The sequence below is a fragment of the Dermacentor albipictus genome, chromosome 2 (genome assembly GCF_038994185.2).
Source record: "Dermacentor albipictus isolate Rhodes 1998 colony chromosome 2, USDA_Dalb.pri_finalv2, whole genome shotgun sequence".
NCBI classification, from domain to species: domain Eukaryota; kingdom Metazoa; phylum Arthropoda; class Arachnida; order Ixodida; family Ixodidae; genus Dermacentor; species Dermacentor albipictus.
This window is the reverse complement of record NC_091822.1, coordinates 176,764,576-176,782,689: the sequence shown is the minus strand read 5'-3', so window position 1 is coordinate 176,782,689 and position 18,114 is coordinate 176,764,576. Positions and strand designations below refer to the sequence as shown.

The 18,114-nt window shown below is 41.2% G+C and overlaps 1 protein-coding gene across 1 annotated transcript; it reads right to left on the bottom strand.

Annotated features, from left to right (window-relative positions):
• Nucleotides 1-4,375: 4,375 nt before the first annotated feature.
• Nucleotides 4,376-16,682, bottom strand: LOC139055806 (serine/threonine-protein kinase haspin-like). Its single transcript, XM_070533356.1, has 8 exons — nucleotides 16,583-16,682; nucleotides 14,983-15,107; nucleotides 12,952-13,124; nucleotides 10,590-10,655; nucleotides 9,136-9,227; nucleotides 8,467-8,540; nucleotides 8,055-8,286; nucleotides 4,376-4,524 (listed from the first exon to the last, which is right to left on the bottom strand). Exons 1-8 carry the CDS (start codon nucleotides 16,680-16,682, stop codon nucleotides 4,376-4,378), a joined length of 1,011 nt encoding a protein of 336 aa, XP_070389457.1.
• Between the last annotated feature and the right edge of the window lie 1,432 nt (nucleotides 16,683-18,114).

Below are 18,114 nucleotides of genomic sequence, written 5' to 3'. Positions count from 1 at the left end.
AAAAACCAGCGGCAATGGTAAGAAACCATTAGCTAAATTAGATGTTACGCTAGTGTACACTGCTTATCCATTTTCTATACAATAGCAATTATCGTGCAGATCTGTGCCAACAAAAGCAAGAAAAGCTGGAAATTGATGACAGTGACAGTCAAATTTTCGGTCGCCATCACACATCGCAGATGAAAAAGTTGTCGCAATTACAGAAGTGAAAGTGAAAATAAATGCGCATCCTTAATTGGCTAAATTAGTTATAAGTAAGTAGTACTTACATATACCACTGAAATAGTCTCTGCAGGGCCGGTAATCATAATTTTCTTATCTTTACCAGCCTGCAAACAGCACCTATTCAGACAATGCATGCCCCTGGTGGTTAGCGGCTATGATGCGAGTCCTACAGCGCTTCGGCTGCTGCCTAATCGCAGAGGTCATGCTTCACTTCCGGCGAGTGGTAATAGCGGTGGGTAATAGCGGGGTTATAGCGAAAATAAGAAATGAAATTGACTTCATACTTTCTGCTGATCCCAGCATAGTGCAGGATGTAGAAGTGATACGTAGGGTAAAGTGCTGTGCAGTGATCATACATTAGTGAAGGCTAGGATTCACCTCAATTTGAAGAAAGAAAAAGCAAAATTGGTCAAGAAGAAACAGGTCAACCTAGAGGCAGTAAGGGTAAAAGCAGAAAAATTCAGGCTGGTAGTTGCAAACAAATATGCAGCCTTAGAACAGAGAGATGATGATGACATAGAGCTAATGAATGAAACTGTAACTAGGCCGGCTTTAGAGGCAGCAATTGAAGTAGGAGGCAAGGCACTAAGGCAACCAGTAGGCAAGCTCTCCCAAGTAACAACGGACCTAATAAAGAAACGACAAAGAATGAAAGTGTCCAATGCAAGAGATCAGATAGAATTCGCGGAAATGTCAAAACTGATCAACAAGGCGAAAATAAGTGACATTCGAAACTATAACATGACAAAGACTGAAGAAGCCATAAAAAAAGATGGACGCGGCCTGAAATAAGTGAGAAAGATACTTGGCATAGGACAAACCAAGATGTATGCACTGAAAGATAAGCAGGGTAATATCATCAGCAATCTTGAAGATATAGTAAAAGAAGCGGAGAAATTCTATACTGACCAGTACTATACCCAGAGGAGTCAGGATACCTCCATTAGAAAGAGTAATGAACAGGATACAGAAACTCCTCCTATACCTATACTCTGTTTCATACATCAGGTGCAATGCTATGGAAGCTAGAGATACTTTTTCCAGTGGCTGCGTTCGCAATTAGAAATAGCTCGGTGTTTCTTTACCTGATTTTCGTGAAAATTTTCTTTATATAAGCTGTTTTGAATGAAGAAAGGAAGAATTTACTCTTAGAAACAAACAAACCATGTACTCATGCGGCTGATAACACATTGTTTTAAATCAATTTGCGTTTCGTTGTTTCTTTTTGTTAGCCGTCACAGCAGCTTCACGTGCATGCTCGCGTGGTCAAACGCCTCCTGGTGCACAGTGAAGCACAGACTAGAACGCGCGGAGTGATAAATTTTGGTGACTGAACTTCTTGTGTAGCTTCCACAGCGTTGCACCTGATGTATGAAACGGGGTATAGTGATGAGGTCAGAAGGGCCTTGCAAGACATGAAATGAGGAAGAGCGGCAGGAGAAGATGGAATAACAGTCGATTTAATCAAAGATGGAGGAGACATAATGCTTGGAAAACTGGTGGCTCTTTACACGAAGTGTCTGTCGACTGCAAATATCCCAGAAAACTGGAAGAATGCAAACATTATACTAATACACAAAAAGGGAGACGTTAAAGAATGGAAAACTGATAGGCCCATTAGCTCACTCCCAGTATTACATAAAATATTTACCAAAATAATCTCTAATAGAATAAACGCAACACTAGCTTTAGTCAACCAAGGGAACAGGCTGGCTTCAGGAAGGGATACCCTACAATGGATCACATCCAAGTCATTAATCAGGTTATCGAGAAATCTGCAGAGTACAATAAGCCTCTCTATATGGCCTTCATAGATTACGAAAAGGCATTTGATTCAGTAGAGATACCAGCAGTCACAAAAGCATTACGTAATCAAGGAGTACAGAACGCTTACGTAGATACGGTGGAAAATATCTACAGAGGTTCTACAGCTACCTTATTTCTACACAAGAAAAGCAGGAAGATACTTATAAAGAAAGGGGTCAGAGAGGGAGACACAATCTCTCCGATGCTATTGACTGCATGCTTGAAAGAAGTATTCAAGTGATTAAACTGGGAAGGCTTAGGAGCAAGGATCGATGGCGAATATGTCAGCAACCTTCAGTTTGCTGATGGCATTGTTTTATTCAGCAACAATGCAGACGAGTTACAACAAATGATTGAGGACCATAACAGAGAGAGTGTAAGAGTGGGGTTGAAGATTAATACGCAGAAGATAATGATGAATAGCTGGGCAAAGGAACAAGAGTTCAGGACTGCCAGTCAGCCTCTAGAGTCTGTGAAGGAGTATGTTTACCTAGGTCAATTAATCACAGGGAACCCCAATCATGAGAAGGAAATTCATAGAAGAATAAAAATGGGCTGGATCGTATACGGCAGACATTGTCAGCTCCTGACTGAAAGCTTACCATTATCACTGAAAAGGAAGGTGTACAATCAGTGCATCTTACGAGTGCTGATATATGGGGCAGAGACTTGGAGACTGACAAAGAAGCTTTAGAACAAGTTAAGGACTCCACAAAGAGCGATGGAACGAAGATTGCTAGGCATAACATTAAGAGACAGAAAGAGAGCGGTTTGGATCAGAGAGGAAACGGGTATAGATACTACTCTAATCGACATAAAGAGAAAAAAATGGAGCTGGGCAGGTCATGCAATGCGTTGGTTAGATAACCGTTGGACCATTAGGGTTACAGAATGGTTACTAAGAAAAGGGAAACGCAGTCGATGACAGTAAAGAACTAAGTGGAGCGATGAAATTAGGAAATCGCGGGCGCTAGTTGTAGGCGGTTGGCGCAGGAAAGGGGTAATTGGAGATTGCAGGGAGAGGCCTCCGCTCGGCACTGGACGTAAAACAGGCTAATGTTGATGATGATGATAAACAGTGGGTAAATATAGAGGTTCCTCTATATTTATACTATGTTAAACTAGGCTTTTTACACAGTCCAAAATTTCATAGCATCTGTCCTTTAAATGTCAACCATGTTTAGAGTAGTCATGGGCTGATGCGATTCTTTCTTAAGTTCTTATGCACTTGATATTTGGTACATGAACATTTCGGCAAAATACATGAAGTCAGTATGTGAGGCATACATATGCATGGTAACTAGGATGTACAGTATATTTGACTTAGCAGGGATATGAGCCTCTAGAGATGCATACTGCAACAAGGTGTGAAGCAAATATATTTGAAAAATAAAACTCACTTTACGGTTTGCTTATAATTTTCCACACCCAAAGTGCAATAGCTCCAATAGCTTTGGAAAATAGGCAATACATATAGTAATGTTATTGTTACAATACTGCCTGAGACCATGAGTGCATCCCGAGCAGTGTGCAAACATGTTAGCTCCTTAAATGGGGCAGGCCTGTTTAACTGGCTTGACTGTTATAGCGGAATCCACAGTGGTTTACCAGTAGAACCTCACTTACCAAGTTATCGCAAAAAAAATCTTAAGAAAAGAAAGCTATGATCCATAATTATCAGTGAGGTTTTACAGTACAAACAGAAATTGAATTTGCACTGTTTTATAATTTCCGAGCCTTTATAGCCTGCGCATCTCTGTTGCATGATGTTGGTTCATTCGGGGTTAATGGTGCAAAAGTGAATAAGGCCACCTCATAGGTCACCTCATATGATGACCTATGGGGTGGCCTTAATAAAGTTCTATGAGGTGACCTCAATAAGGTCACCTCATAGAACCACTGCTGGTGAGTGCATTATTCCCACTCAGCGAGCAGGGGTTTAGTTACACGTAACTAAGTTATTTACGCAAGAGTTCCATTTTTGTTGGCATTTTGATCCCAAGGCCTCATGAATCGCTCAGATACTATCTTTGTATTGAAATGTTGCACGAGTTATGCCTTAGTGCGCTGCCATGGATGCACATCCATCTGCTGTTTCATTCCCTGATATCTCAACATGGCTGGGGACCTAATAGAATTGTATGGCTCTTCCTTATTTGTTATAAACTACCATGTTTAAGATATCCCCCAGCAGGGGTTCACACGCGGAGTTTAAATTCAAAGCTCTGAGTGCACTTAACGGCTTGGTATAAAAGCTGCGTGATGTAAATGATTGATTTGTCATTTCTATCATTTGTGCAGCTGGTTGTGCTTTGCATGATCAGTAGCGGGTAGAGTGATAGACTCACTGATTGTGCTCTTTCATGCGCCTGTAGATGTCAAACTGGTAGTCGCCAACACCACCAAAAAGCTCATTCTCGTGGGACGCATCAGTATAGATGACTGCTCCATCTTGACACAGAGGAAAGAAAAGTCTGATGAGAACCTGGGAACCTTGCCAAGAGAACAGCACAAAATATTTCGCAGAACAAGCAGACAAAAATATAAAATCTGCTGAAGTGTTCAAGGATTACCATGATGTTGCTTCCTAAGAAATCATGGTCTGGAAATTTTTTGAGGAATTAATAACACACACACGCAAAGCTAATACATTGGTAACAAGGTTTAAAGATAATGACAGAGTTAAATGTATCTTTCAAACTAGTGTTTTATGTTTGGAGCAATAGAACTGGCTTTGTAACTACTGTTAAGTACTCGTAGGACTTCCCAGACAACAGTAAATGTTTTAACAATTTTCTTTTTCTGTGCCAAACATGGGTCTGAGAATATTTGCAAATCTGGTGCTGATTGCTGCGTGTATTGAGAAGTTCAAGTGCCTATCTTAGCCATTGTGACACTGTCAATATTCCCACGAGTAACCTAACCATATTTTAAATGTATGAACTGCTTGCAAATTACTATAAGAAAGGATACACAGTTGTTGTTTTGGTCTTTCTAATTCTTTGCACCTTCCGATGCCTTCTGACCGAAATAGCCTTTTTCTTACAGCACAATTGTAAAAAAAAGACGATATTTTAAATATTTACGTCTACTAAATATCAATCATTTTTGCAAGAGTTGAGCTTAACTGCACTGTATGAAAAAAATTAGAATTGTATGAAAATCAAAAGCAGCATAGGCAAGCTGAACTCGTCCATGGCCACAGAATGGGTTAAACAAACTAAGCTTTCGCAAGGATGTAGCTACAATTCTGTTTGCAGAACTTGGGTTTAGCAATTTTCTAGCTACTGTTTAAACAGACACTAAAGGTAAATATTAGGTCAATGAGGACTGTTCAAATACCATTCCAGAAACCTTCAAGCACCTGTTTCATGCCAAGAAAACACTTAGCTTATGAGAAAATTGCGTTTGAAGGGTGTGCATACCTTTAGCACAATTATAATCACCCGTGCCTGAACTGGGAGTGATGACGTTGCATTCGCCATCACCACCATTTACTGCCATCGGTGGGTAAAACAGCACCTGAGAGACGGCGCTACAGTTTTTGGCGCAAAACACCAATGCGTGGCCATGGAGAAACTGAGCCATGACAAAGCTCTTGGTCAAGTGACACGCACTGTTCGGGCATTCCACGACGTCACATGGACATGGCATTCTCTACTACTCTCAGTTTATGCGAGTTTTGTCAGCCAGCAAAGCCAGCGCAGCATGATGCAATAACAAAAGTGCGGGTGGTGCAGAATTGTGCGAAAATGGAACTTTTCTACCACCTGCATTGTTGCGTCAATTAATTCTTTTTTCTAAAGATTGAATGGAACTGGAGAAGTGACATTTTCTTTCGTCTCATAAAGTAATTATTTTTTTATTACGTGTAGTTAATACTATTCAAAGAATTGTAGTAAGGAGTGCCTGCGTCATTGGGCTAGTACTTGAATGTCCTGGTGTAGTCTCAAATCATGCACTGCACTTCCCTCGATTTCTCGATTACTAAAGCTATGTTCACAATATGAACCTCCACCACACCTCCACCAATATGTTATGGGGATGTTGCGAGTATATAAGGACTATATTTACAATATATATACAGGATGAGTGAAAGTAGTTATTAAGATGGCTGACAACCAACAATACGCAGCACCCAGCATCTCCGATTCCTTCTTCTTCCTCTCTCTTCTTTCATCCTTCCGTAACAATATTGATGCCTTAGACTATCACTTTAGCTTGACTTAATATAGCATCCTATTTATTTCGGTAAGCCTAAATTTAAAAAGAAAAAGAAATTTGCCTAAAGCAGAGTCCTGTGCTGAGCTCAGTGTGATATAAAGAACTGACTCATTATCGAGCATTTCCTTACTATTTTCCCACTGCATGAACTACCAGAAAAAAGACAATAGTGTCGTCAGCAAACTCGTACAAGACAACAACTGTAGCTTTGTCTGCCGTTCACGTACACCAAATTTGAGAAAGCCACCTACTATGCATGATTAATGCCAGCGTTTGGCGAAAGAATGCTTGTAACGTGTTCTGCATCGAAATAACCAAGTTACGGTGACCACTGCATTTCAGCGCTTCTGTCAAATATACTGTTAGAAGCTTTATGTGTAGCAAATGTGTTATGGTTCCTCTGTAGATTTGTATGTATCAAGTATGTATGTGAAGCATATGATGTGTACTCCTTTCTATGTGTATGAGCGCAATAGAACCTTGCTGATATGATCCTGTTTCATGCAGTTGCCTGGCACCAACACTTGCAATTAAGAACACAAAAAATGACACACTAGTCTTTTTTACATGGTAATACAATCTTGGAAAACATTATCTTTAGGCACCAACGTTCACTACATTGCCAAAATTTGATCGTAGGATATGTTTTCCGACCGCTAGATCCCATGAGAACAAGGTGCCAGGCACATGTGACCAAGAGCACTAGGCACCTCCCATGGTAGCTTCTTCGCAGTAATTCCGCCTGCGTCATGCAAAAGTGCCGGCACGCACTCAGTTTCTTCTTCCATCCAGTACCAGCAAATCTCAAAATCTTCTTGCAGGTTGTCATATGTCGCACTTACAGCTATCGCTGCTGACTTTATTGCAAGAAGCATGTTTACCTATATGTTTCACAGCGAGTGTGGCGTAGTGCTGTTGGAAGTGTACTGCACGCCTTTAAGGCAATAAATAAAACATGCCATCTTTCCTTCTGCAGGCAGCACAAAGTGAGTGCCATATTTCACTCCCGTAAGCATCATATTCCGGCGTCGCCCACCAGCTCAATTTCGTTTTGGTTTCCCGACAGCCTCTTAGAACATTATGCAATAGGAAAACACCAAAGCACATCTTGGGCTGCTCAAGCCCTGCCAATTTGACGTGCGTGCCACTATGACTCTTGCCGAGCGGGCACGCTGAAAGTTCCTGTCCAGAAAAGCTGCTGACCCAGCCCGAATGTGAGGAGCACATAAGTTGGCCGAAGCTGCAAGAACAACAATGTGCGTTGTGGGCTGCTCAGGACTCACCAGCTCATTGTGCAAGGCTTTGCATTACGTAGAAGTCAACTACACTTGAGTCTGCCATGTTTTGCCACTTCGGGTCATACATTTTCCTGTTTAGTACCCTCTCCGGTCAAGTAGGTTAAACAGACAAAAACAAAGGGAGCCAAATACTGCACAAAGCAAGTTTCATGACATTCGATTGAGCCACAACCGCACAAATACTAGAAATGTCACACTGGCGCATATATAACGCTCGGCCTGGTTTCGCTGTGTGATAAATATAAAACTCTGACCTTCATTTTATTAATAATGAACCTATTGCAGTGAAATAAACTAAAACAGAATTTTGAAAGAATGCATTATCAGTTTAAAACTGATTATGACTATTTATTTATTGTCCCTTTAACATTCCAATGGAACACTTGGCCACTGTTTGGTTCCGCAGCTGGGAATCAGAAGTACAACTTTACACCCGGCAGCACAGCACTGCAGCCACTGATCCACTGTGGCAAGCAATACTAAAATGCATTACATGGTTACCTTTGCGTAACCTGGACAATGTGTAGTCAATCACCGAGGCCAGAACACCACTTGTTTCGAGACTGAAGGTACCCTCAGGCAGATGGCAGTGAATGTGACGTTGCTTCGTTGGCGCCACCAAAATGTTTCCCCAGTGGAGGTCACGGTGCTCAAACTCTAGAGCAGTTTCGGCGACGGCCAATGCGCAAGCAACTTGGAGGAAAATGCTCCTGGCTTCTGTTGCAGAGTTTATCTGCAAAGAGAATGACGCAAAAGCTGCTACCAAAAAATACCTTATGACTTGAATTACTTGCATGAAGGAAAAATAATCTGATTTCATTTAGAAATGCTTCTATGGCTGAAAATGCCTAAAACTATTATACTCATCTGGTGCTTCAGGGTACAGCAGCAATATATTAATGAAATGACTGACCTCATAATCTTCTAAGGATGTTCCGCCATCTGCAAACTGAAACATGATAAACTTCTGGTCTGCCTTGAAGCAGTCTGCAATAAAGAAAAACAAAAACAAAGGAAATACATTGCCACGTGTTCTTATGGTAGATGCGTTGACATTACATGATGTTACACTAATGTAGGTACCATTTACATTATGAAGAGATGTCGTGCATGTGATGACATTGCTTGCATTGAAGCAGTGCACAAGAATGAATTAAGTTGACTTCTTTATCTCTTGAATGTAGTGAATGGTCGTCACTGCTTCACATTCGAGCATACTTATACCCAATATGGCTTCCACCACACACTCAATACAGAGGTGGTTGGTCTCTCTATGCAAATGTAAATGCCAGGAGGGGGTGTTTGTAGTGAGAAGCACATGTAACACTTCACATTTACCACATGATAACTTCTCATTTAAGGCATGATAAACTCCTGTGTCCTACTTGGCAAGACACCTACACTAAAACCAGAGAGAGAGAAATAGCCAAAATAATTTTTGGTGTCCTTTTAAGCACACAACAGGTTTCTTTAAGACAAGAACATAAAGCGAGGAATTACAGAAACGCATGAATATTGATTTGTATAAATCATACACAAAGACTTGTGTATTTAAGTGTTCAGCAGTGCTCGAGTGCCTTACCTGGCCTATCGTTTTCGCTCGCCCTTTTGGAATCAAATGCATCCCACTGCTTCAGGAGGGCTGGGTGGTACCTGTCTTGAATGTAGTATAACCTGTAAGAGTAACATAATGAAACTCTCCTTGCATAAATTGACTCACAATCAGAAAGAATAGATGCTCTTCAATGACTTTCCACACTGTGTTGCAGGCAGCGTAACCAGTTGCTAAATGTGCTGTAGACGCAGAGCTGTCTGCCACAGACCAAATTGCACTAATACCACATTCATCCGTACGTTTAGTAGCATGGTACTTGCGGTATCTAGACATTAACCTAATATTTATTGTCTAAATTAAATTCTGTGGTTTTATGTCCCAAAACCACAATATTATTACGAGGCATGTCGTAGTGGGGACTTCAGATTAATTTTAACCACCTGGGGTTCTTTAATGTGCACTCAATGCACAGTACACAGGTGTTATTGTATTTCGCCCCCATTAAAATGCGGCCGCCACGGCCAGGATTTGATCCAGTGCCCTTGGGCTTAGCAGCACAATGCCATGGCCACTACACCACCACGGCGGGTTATTCATCATCTCCAGCAGAGTACATTTCACAATATATGTCTGCTAGTTTTTAGGATACAAGTTGGAACGGAAAAAAAATAAATAGAAAAGGAACATGACAAGAAAGCTGCTGCAATAACGTGGTAGCCCTCTTTGTTCAGGTTGTTTTTTAGCTTTATTTAGCCCTTCTACTGTTAATGAGTATTTTCGCTACTGTAATCTATGAGGCTGTAGCTGTCATGAGAAATAAATAGCTGGCAATGTGAACTGATGACGAGCATACCTATCAGTTTGCTTCTAGTTGCAGTTTTTGGCACAAGATGGCAGCACTGGCATTGTGTGTATTTTTTGGGGGGGGGGCTGCTTGAATGCTTTTATTGGAAAGAGTGTCTGTCTACGTGCCTCATTTCTTAGAACTTTCTAGGAAATGGTACAATTTTGGTTACTTGCTGCTATACAGAAAAGATTAAGATGAAGCAGGTCAGGCAATTTGCTTGACGTGCTGCACACATGGCAGATTCAGTGTGTACTACTGCCAACTGAAGTACTTGCATGCATCCTGGAATTTACTGGTGCAGTGTGCACTTGCGTGACCAGAGAAATGTGCCTCTCAACCTCAGGTTATGCAACCAGGCAACAAACTTGCAACTCCTGCAGACCATAGACTTCTGCTGGCAGTAGTGTACCACACTTTCTTGAATTTATTAAGCTCCCACATTTCCTATACTGGCTATGGAGGAGCGCCAGAGACCTTTTGTATGGCAAACATTCTATTTCCTTCAAATCTATCTACCTTACCCACTTTCGTCAACGTGGGTATAAAAAGAAAGGGATACTCAATTGAATGCCAGTAGATATTAACTAGAAGCACAGAAAAAGCTGCATGTGTGTATGAGTGTGACTTCAATTACCTTTTCACTTCAATAAAATTTGGGCAGATAGTGTTTCGTCCCTTCTGGGAAAGAGCACTCAACTCCCTGCAAAAAAAGGAAAAGGAATGACAATGATGGTTCACCTCACAACATATTCAAGCTAAATGCCAAATGTGACAGTACTTATGCTCTTAGACGTTTCTTTTACAAGATTCACACTCAGCCACAAAAGTTACGAGACGCAGGAAGCCTGGCCACTTAGCTTCAAGTCCAGTTTCAATCTATAGAAGCACTCTGCATTCATACAGCTGAAATTCACATTTGTCATGGAGCCTGTGTCCCATAAACTTTTGTAGCTGGTTGTACAGCAACACTGAAACCATGCAAGAGGAGCAACGGTGAATATTCTATGTAAGAGCCTCAGGGTTTCCTGGTCAATGCCAGATGGGCTCAATGCAAGCAGCACAAGCTGGCGTGAGCACGTTTAAAGATTTTGCAGCCAGACAGTATGGCCAGTATAAAGAACGACAAGTACAGCAACCTGACCTTTCTTGGAGGCTAAACAAAGCGCACAATGAGTGGTTAATTCCAACAGGTGCGCAACCATCATTTGATGCCACGTGCACAGACGCTTTAATGATATGGCTTAAGAGGTGAAAACAGTGGCTATGTTGTTGTTCAACCGCGGATTTCAAGTGATGACAAACGCGAATGTGTCTGTAGAGACCATTTTAAAAGAAATAGCAAGCTATAAACGGGTACTGACACAATGAAAAAAAAACTAATTGCAGATAGTTTAAAAATTTCAAATTGACAGCATAGTTCCAGAATTCAACAAATGCGCAACAAATTAATTATACACTTTTTTGATGTGACCAAGTTCAAAATGCGTCCCAGAAGCAGAATGGCTTCCCAGCATAGACGAACACTTCTTTTACATTACCAACAATGTGTGAGGTATCACAAGTCACTCGCACACCACTCAGGCCAGGTTCAGTGCTTGCAAGCCACAACATGGCCATGCCACCAAAAGCTTGGCGCATCACATCGGCCATTTATTCTGTGCTTTTCCATATTTGACAGGAGAGAGAGGGAAATGTTAACGGCAAAAAGGAGAGGTTGCCCTGAGAAGTTCCTTTGGCCTGCTACTCCCACATATTTGACAAGAAATCTCTGCTGTCAGTACTCGAAAATGCGCAATGCCCTTCTGACCTTCTCTCCCCCATTATCTTATCATGTTAATGCTTTCAGCAAGACAATTACAGAGCACCTTCGATTACTGCACCGAAATAAGTGTCAGTGACATATCACATGCCCACAAGCGTAAATTTTCGTGACGTTTCAGAAGCTCTTCTCTCACACACCCGGCATCACTTATTTGGTGCACATTTTAAATTCCTCACTTTAAAGGATTGTACAATTCACTAATTATTGCCTGCTCAAAAAAATTAGGGCTTGAACTTTCATTTTGGAGTTACCAGCTATCTACGTAAGAAAAAGAAAAGGGGGGGGATGGAACATTTTGTATCAGCACAACTTTAATTGTAGCAAAGCTTGAACAGGAATGTATACATGTCACCTGCAACATACAAACTACAGCACTTTCAAGTGGTGATGCCTGGTACTGAAAATTAAACAACACGCACTCAACAAGTAAAGCTGCATTCATCATATCTTCTTTCGGTGGTTTAACCAACCAGTGTGCACTGAAATTCACGCTCCTCAAAGTAAGTTATCAAGCATGCGGACTCAATAAAAGCAACAAAAGCAAGTCATCCAGCAAGCCAACATGCTGTCATTCCATGGTATGTAGGTCATCATCATCATCATCATCATCATCATCAGCAGCAGCAGCAGCAGCAGCAGCAGCAGCAGCAGCAGCAGCAGCAGCAGCCTGTTTTATGTCTACTGCAGGATGAAAGCCTCTCCCTGCGATCTCCAATTATCCCTGTCCTGCGCCAACTGATTTCAACTAGCACCCACGAATTTTCTAATTTCATAGCTCCACCCAGTCTTCTGCCATCCTCGACTGCATTTCCCTTCTCTTGGAACCCATTCTGTAACCCTAATGGTCCAATGGTTATCTAACCAATGCATTACATGACCTGCCCAGCTCCATTTTTTTTCTCTTGATGTCAATCAGAATATTGTCGATACCCGTTTGCTCTCTGATCCAAACCGCTCTCTTTCTGTCTCTTAACGTAACATTATGCCTAGCAATCTTCGTTCCATCGCTCTTTACACGGTCCTTAACTTGTTCTCAAGCTTCTTTGTCAGTCTCCAAGTCTCTGCCCCATATGACAGCACTGGTAAAATGCACTGATCGTACACCTTCCTTTTCAGCGATAATGGTAAGCTTCCAGTGAGGAGCTGACAAAATCTGCTGTATGCAGGTACATACTGACCAGTGATGGCTTCTGGAAGAATCTGTGCAGCAGTTTTCTGATTTTCTCCATTCACAGGGAAGGAACCCTCAATGGGCACAATCTTGATGGCAGACGCTTTGATCCATGTCCAATTCGGAATACTTCTCCATATGTGCCCTCGCCAATTTTCAGGCACTGCTTGAAAGCACTGAAGGAAGAAATAATGTTTAAATATTGCACATTTTTGCCACCAATGCATGAATTACTGCATGCTTAACTGTTATATAACTTCTCCCTGGTACTTGAACATCTTTACTTGGAAACTATATCAGAACATTGTGATGAAAATTGCCTTCAATCAGGCAGCTTTTGAGCATTATAGTAAAAGCCAAGCGGGTAGTTCTTTAAGAGAGCAGTGAGGAAGTGGGTTATACATGAATTTTGTCTTCACATACAGCTTCACAACAGAGCTGTATGTCTAAGACAAAAATTTTCACATTTGTGAAACCGCGAATGCAGTAGTGACTGAGCTTACAAAACAAGACTATGTCTGAACTTATGCTTTATGCTCACAACTGTCCCGACCTCTTTTACAAAAATTTGAACATTGTTGTATCTTTTTTTTTCTTCCTCTCATGAGGATTGTAATTGGCGGTACAAGTACATGTACAGGTGGGCTTTGCACACAGAAATACGGTATACATTCAAAACAATACAGTCACGGTAAATACAGTCAACTTTAACTCATCTGACCTTTTTGCTTGTTTTTATCATGGTCAAAGGTCGTGATAGGTGTTCATATGTCTCCATGCATAAGAAATTTTTTTAATTTAAGCAAGACTAATTTTTCTGTGCTTACACTGAACTCCAATGATTCATCACCGGCCAGCCATGACTGTCAATCAAGCAAACAGGCTGCACTTCACTTCAACCATCAGGTCACAAAACTTCACATCTGTTTTCTCTTTACTTGAAGGTATGCGAATATTTGAAATTTTGAATTTGAACTGAATGAGCAGGTCTCTTCAGTATGTATTCGGTATGAGGAATCACTGTTCAAAAATGTCAAATATTCATTTTTGTTCCAATATAAGAGATAACAGCACTTGTTTGAGTCTACATGAAAAAAGACTCATGCAAGAAATGACTGTTCCCAATGAATTGCTGTCGGCGAGCGGTGGTAGTTGCATAAAGGAACCTTTTTTTTTTACTGAACTCGTGGAGCAAATGACTTCTGTTCAATAATTTCGAGTCATTCAATAAAGATTCCTTGCCTATAGACAGCCTACATGTATATGAATTTGTAGTCGTGAAAGATGCAAGACAATTTATTGCTTAGCCAGTCTCCACAGGTCAGTGGGAAGAATTTGCAGTACTGTAGCATCACACTTACCTCCTTTAACGATCACAAGTCTCTGTGCATCTGGTGACGTGTTGCTTGTCTGTTTCATTACTGTCATCGTTGCGGTGCACCACATAAAAACACCTCTAAGCCATTTTTCATTTATAAGCTTCTTAGTTGACCAGGCGTTTAATTGTCAATGACGTTATACGTATTGGATTAGGTAAACAAAGCTCTTCATCAAATGGACTCGACGTAACCTTTATATTTTATTTGGTTTAGAAGTACCACTATGAATATTCAATTTGATATTCGAAGGTCATTCTTCTGCAATATTCATATTCAGTTCAATTAGTAAATTTTGCACCCTTTCTTATTACACGTTTCTGAGCAATCTAAAGAGCACAAACTGAATCAGCCCAGCACAGGAACCGACAATATGCTGGACTGTCAACTGGAATGGCAGTATATTGCACTTGCAGCTCCCGCGTGGATTCTCAGTGAGGTTACCGAAGTGCATGCTCAAGCAGTGCGGGAAAACATTAAATAGAAACTGGCAGAAAGAGCTGCTTTACTAGAGTGAAAAAATATTAATACATCGTGTTCTATGACAGCTATTTAGAGGAATGAGAAATTCTTTTGGGATAAATAGAGGTTAATTGTAGTTGGAAGTTGCGTGTAGAACAGAGCAAGCAACAATTAGAAATCAAGGAACTCAACGCACCCGGCACCAAGAGCTTGCTTGAAGGTCAAGGCTTTGCTCTGACGGCACATATCGAGTAGCATTCGATTGGCATCCAGTGGCACTCGTGAAGGAACCGCACTTTTGCGAGCCATGGTGAGTCTTGCCTGAAATTGTTACAATTTTGAAGTTTTGAATAAAGCAATGTCCACATAAAAGTGTTAGCATTTACCAGATTTTTAACAAAGTTATATGCATGCAAGAAAACAAGGGCCACAGCTATTTAAAAGTTATTAAAACAAATACTACAGGCTTCTCTTGAAATACTTTATAGCTTTTTCTGAGGTGTGGAAAAATGTTTGCCCAAGAAACTACATTTCTAGGCTTTTGTAGTTCCATGTGACTTTATGGGTCAAGATTATTAAGCAATTTAACTACATGCATTAGTGCTATGGAAAACCAGTAAATCGTGTTCACTGGCTGGCATCACCGATGCTGTCGTAACAGAAGTGAAAATTTTTAATCCGTGCTTGCAATGTGAAAAATGACGCTAGTGCCGTGCATCTATTGCAGTTAGAAAGCCTGCCTCAATACCTCTCAAATTCAACAAAGACTTACAGTGCGGCGAGAACTGTGCAGTGGCTGGCAGAAGAGGTTTATGCCATAAGTGATATTTGGGTTCGGACCGAGATGCCATGCTGCTTCATGATGCTCAGAGATAAAGGAATAGAGAAACGTCGGTGTACCCTGAACGCTCCTGTATTCCTTTTTTTTGCAAGACTGTTATAAGAGGTCGCCATATCATTTCGTATCTGATGCTGCTAGTACAAGATTTCCAAACAACTGTTCTGCAATAGCAACTATGGGATGCACCAGAGTGTACGCTACAGAAAGGTGAAGTTGCTCGAGTGTGATCCGATTTAATTTGGCAGATGTGCTTGCATGCATGCCAAAAGCATTTTTTTTAAATAGTGCACTTTTTTTGCCAAAGGCCACACTTGAAAAACCATCCTTCCCATGCCAAAGGAGCTATACACAAGTTTTATGCTGTGTTACTGAGATACAATCTATTCTGGAAGGCTACTGAAGAAACAAGGTTTTATAGTTAAGCTAGAGGAGGAAGAGGTGATGGTGACATCTAATGATCGATTTTCATTGTGAAAAGCAGTGTAACCCACAGAAATATACAGCAGCATACACTGTGGCCCCCCGAGACAATACAAGACCCAAATATTACAATCCATCGTTTAATTTGGATTGATAGGTCATATGCAAGCGTAATCACATGAATTGCATGAATTGCATGAACTGTTAACTGTTTCAAAGGTTAAGATAAAATAATTTGCCTAGAGGCATACAACTGATATTGATGTGCCCTCCACATTTTCTTAAACGTTTATTAATGCTTAATAAGACCACTTTCTAGCACCAAGCCTTTCCTTAAGTAATTACTGACTGCAAGTCTGATTATCACGCCATTAAGTTCCAACTGTTATCTGTCATGCAATACTGACCTGTCGTCTCGGGCACGCAGACCAGTTGTTTTTACAAGCACTCTTATTTTGTGAAGAGTTGCAGTTAGCACCAATGATGCGCTCTTCTAGCGCACAGTCTGACCGTCGATTATTTGAGCAACTCAAACGTGGTGCAAGTCTCTTCTTCAGTGTAGCTGGAAGAGGAGGTTGCATGAGCTGGCGCTGAGTGTCGAGTCTTTTAAGAACAACCTTGGTCTCCTTGAGCATTTTAAGCTTTTCGTTGAGTTCATTGCACATGCGTAAGCATGGTGCTGAAGGTTGCTCAGAGTCATTTTTGTGCTTGGAAGATGCATACGAGCTAGGTATCATCAGTGTTGCCGAACCACCAGTAGCACTGCTCACGGTATTTTCGGCTTCACAAGTCAGAGCAACAGTTGGCAATGACAACGGTTCATTCTCAATGGCCCTGCCATGTTGTCCTGACCTTTTCCTAATACTATTGGCATATTTGACACTCTCGTTATCATTATTATGTGGAAGCTTTTGATCCACTTGGCATGCAAATGAATTGATAATTTGATGACACTTGCAAATCAGAATGTGAGGACTACATGTGGCGACTGCCATGTCCGCCTTCTCAGCTTTTGAAAGCTCTCGAAGACAATGCTGAAATGGTGTGTTCATGCTTCGATGCACAAGATTGCCACTCTCATCCAGAGGAGCACTATTACTGTAGAACAGTTCAGAGGAGCTTGTTTGGCTTTGATGGTGTCTGTTCAACCTTTCCGCATCAGCAAAAGTTGCACAATGTGGCTCATGTGTGAGCAACTCTCCACACGAGCTGGTGTTGTCTGCCTGGACTTCATTTTTGGGCTGTATTGCACATTGGTCTCTCAGATCTGTCAGAACAATGCGCAGATCTTTCAGCTGGAACTTTTCCCACAGAGCACGCTCCTTTGACAAGCATGACTGCATGTTTTCATTAGCGTGAGTGCACTGTGACTCACGTGCTAAGGACGCACCACATATGTCACTATTGACTGGAAGGGCTTTTCTTTTGCTTCGCATTTTACTCCGACCTCTCACATATTTCATTTGGAACTTTTTACACGTGGCAAACTCCCTTGATGAGAGTGACTGTTTGGCATCATTTTCATCACCCAATAAAGATGTGTGTGGTGAGCAATCGTGTGCATTTTTGTTCAACCTTGTTTCTTGATGTTTTAGGTCTGTGAGAACAACACGCAGCTCCTTAAGCTGGAATGTTTCCTGTAGGACATCTTCCTCTGACAAGAATGCCTCTTCACTGTCACTTTGAGCAACCAACAAAGGTGAACGCAGCAAGGACTTATCAGCATTTGATGTTTTCATAACGTCAACAAGCTTGACACGCAGATCTTTCTGAAATGCGAACAGCTGTGAATTGTTTCGTAGTATTTGATGTGAAGCCTCTGGCTCGATAAATAGGCGACTCTTGCTTTTCTCAGTGTCACACAGGTTTCCACTCCCTTGCGAGTCTAAAACGTCAGACTTTGTAGAATATACAGCGAAAGTTGCATCTGGTTTGCTTAAGGCTCCTCCTTGAAGGTCTGCAACCTCAACATAAAAATCTTCCATCTGAGCTTTTTCCTGTTCAGTTACAGAAAGCTGAACAGAACTCTTATCATGTGACAGAGGCACAATGCTGCATTCTAAATCA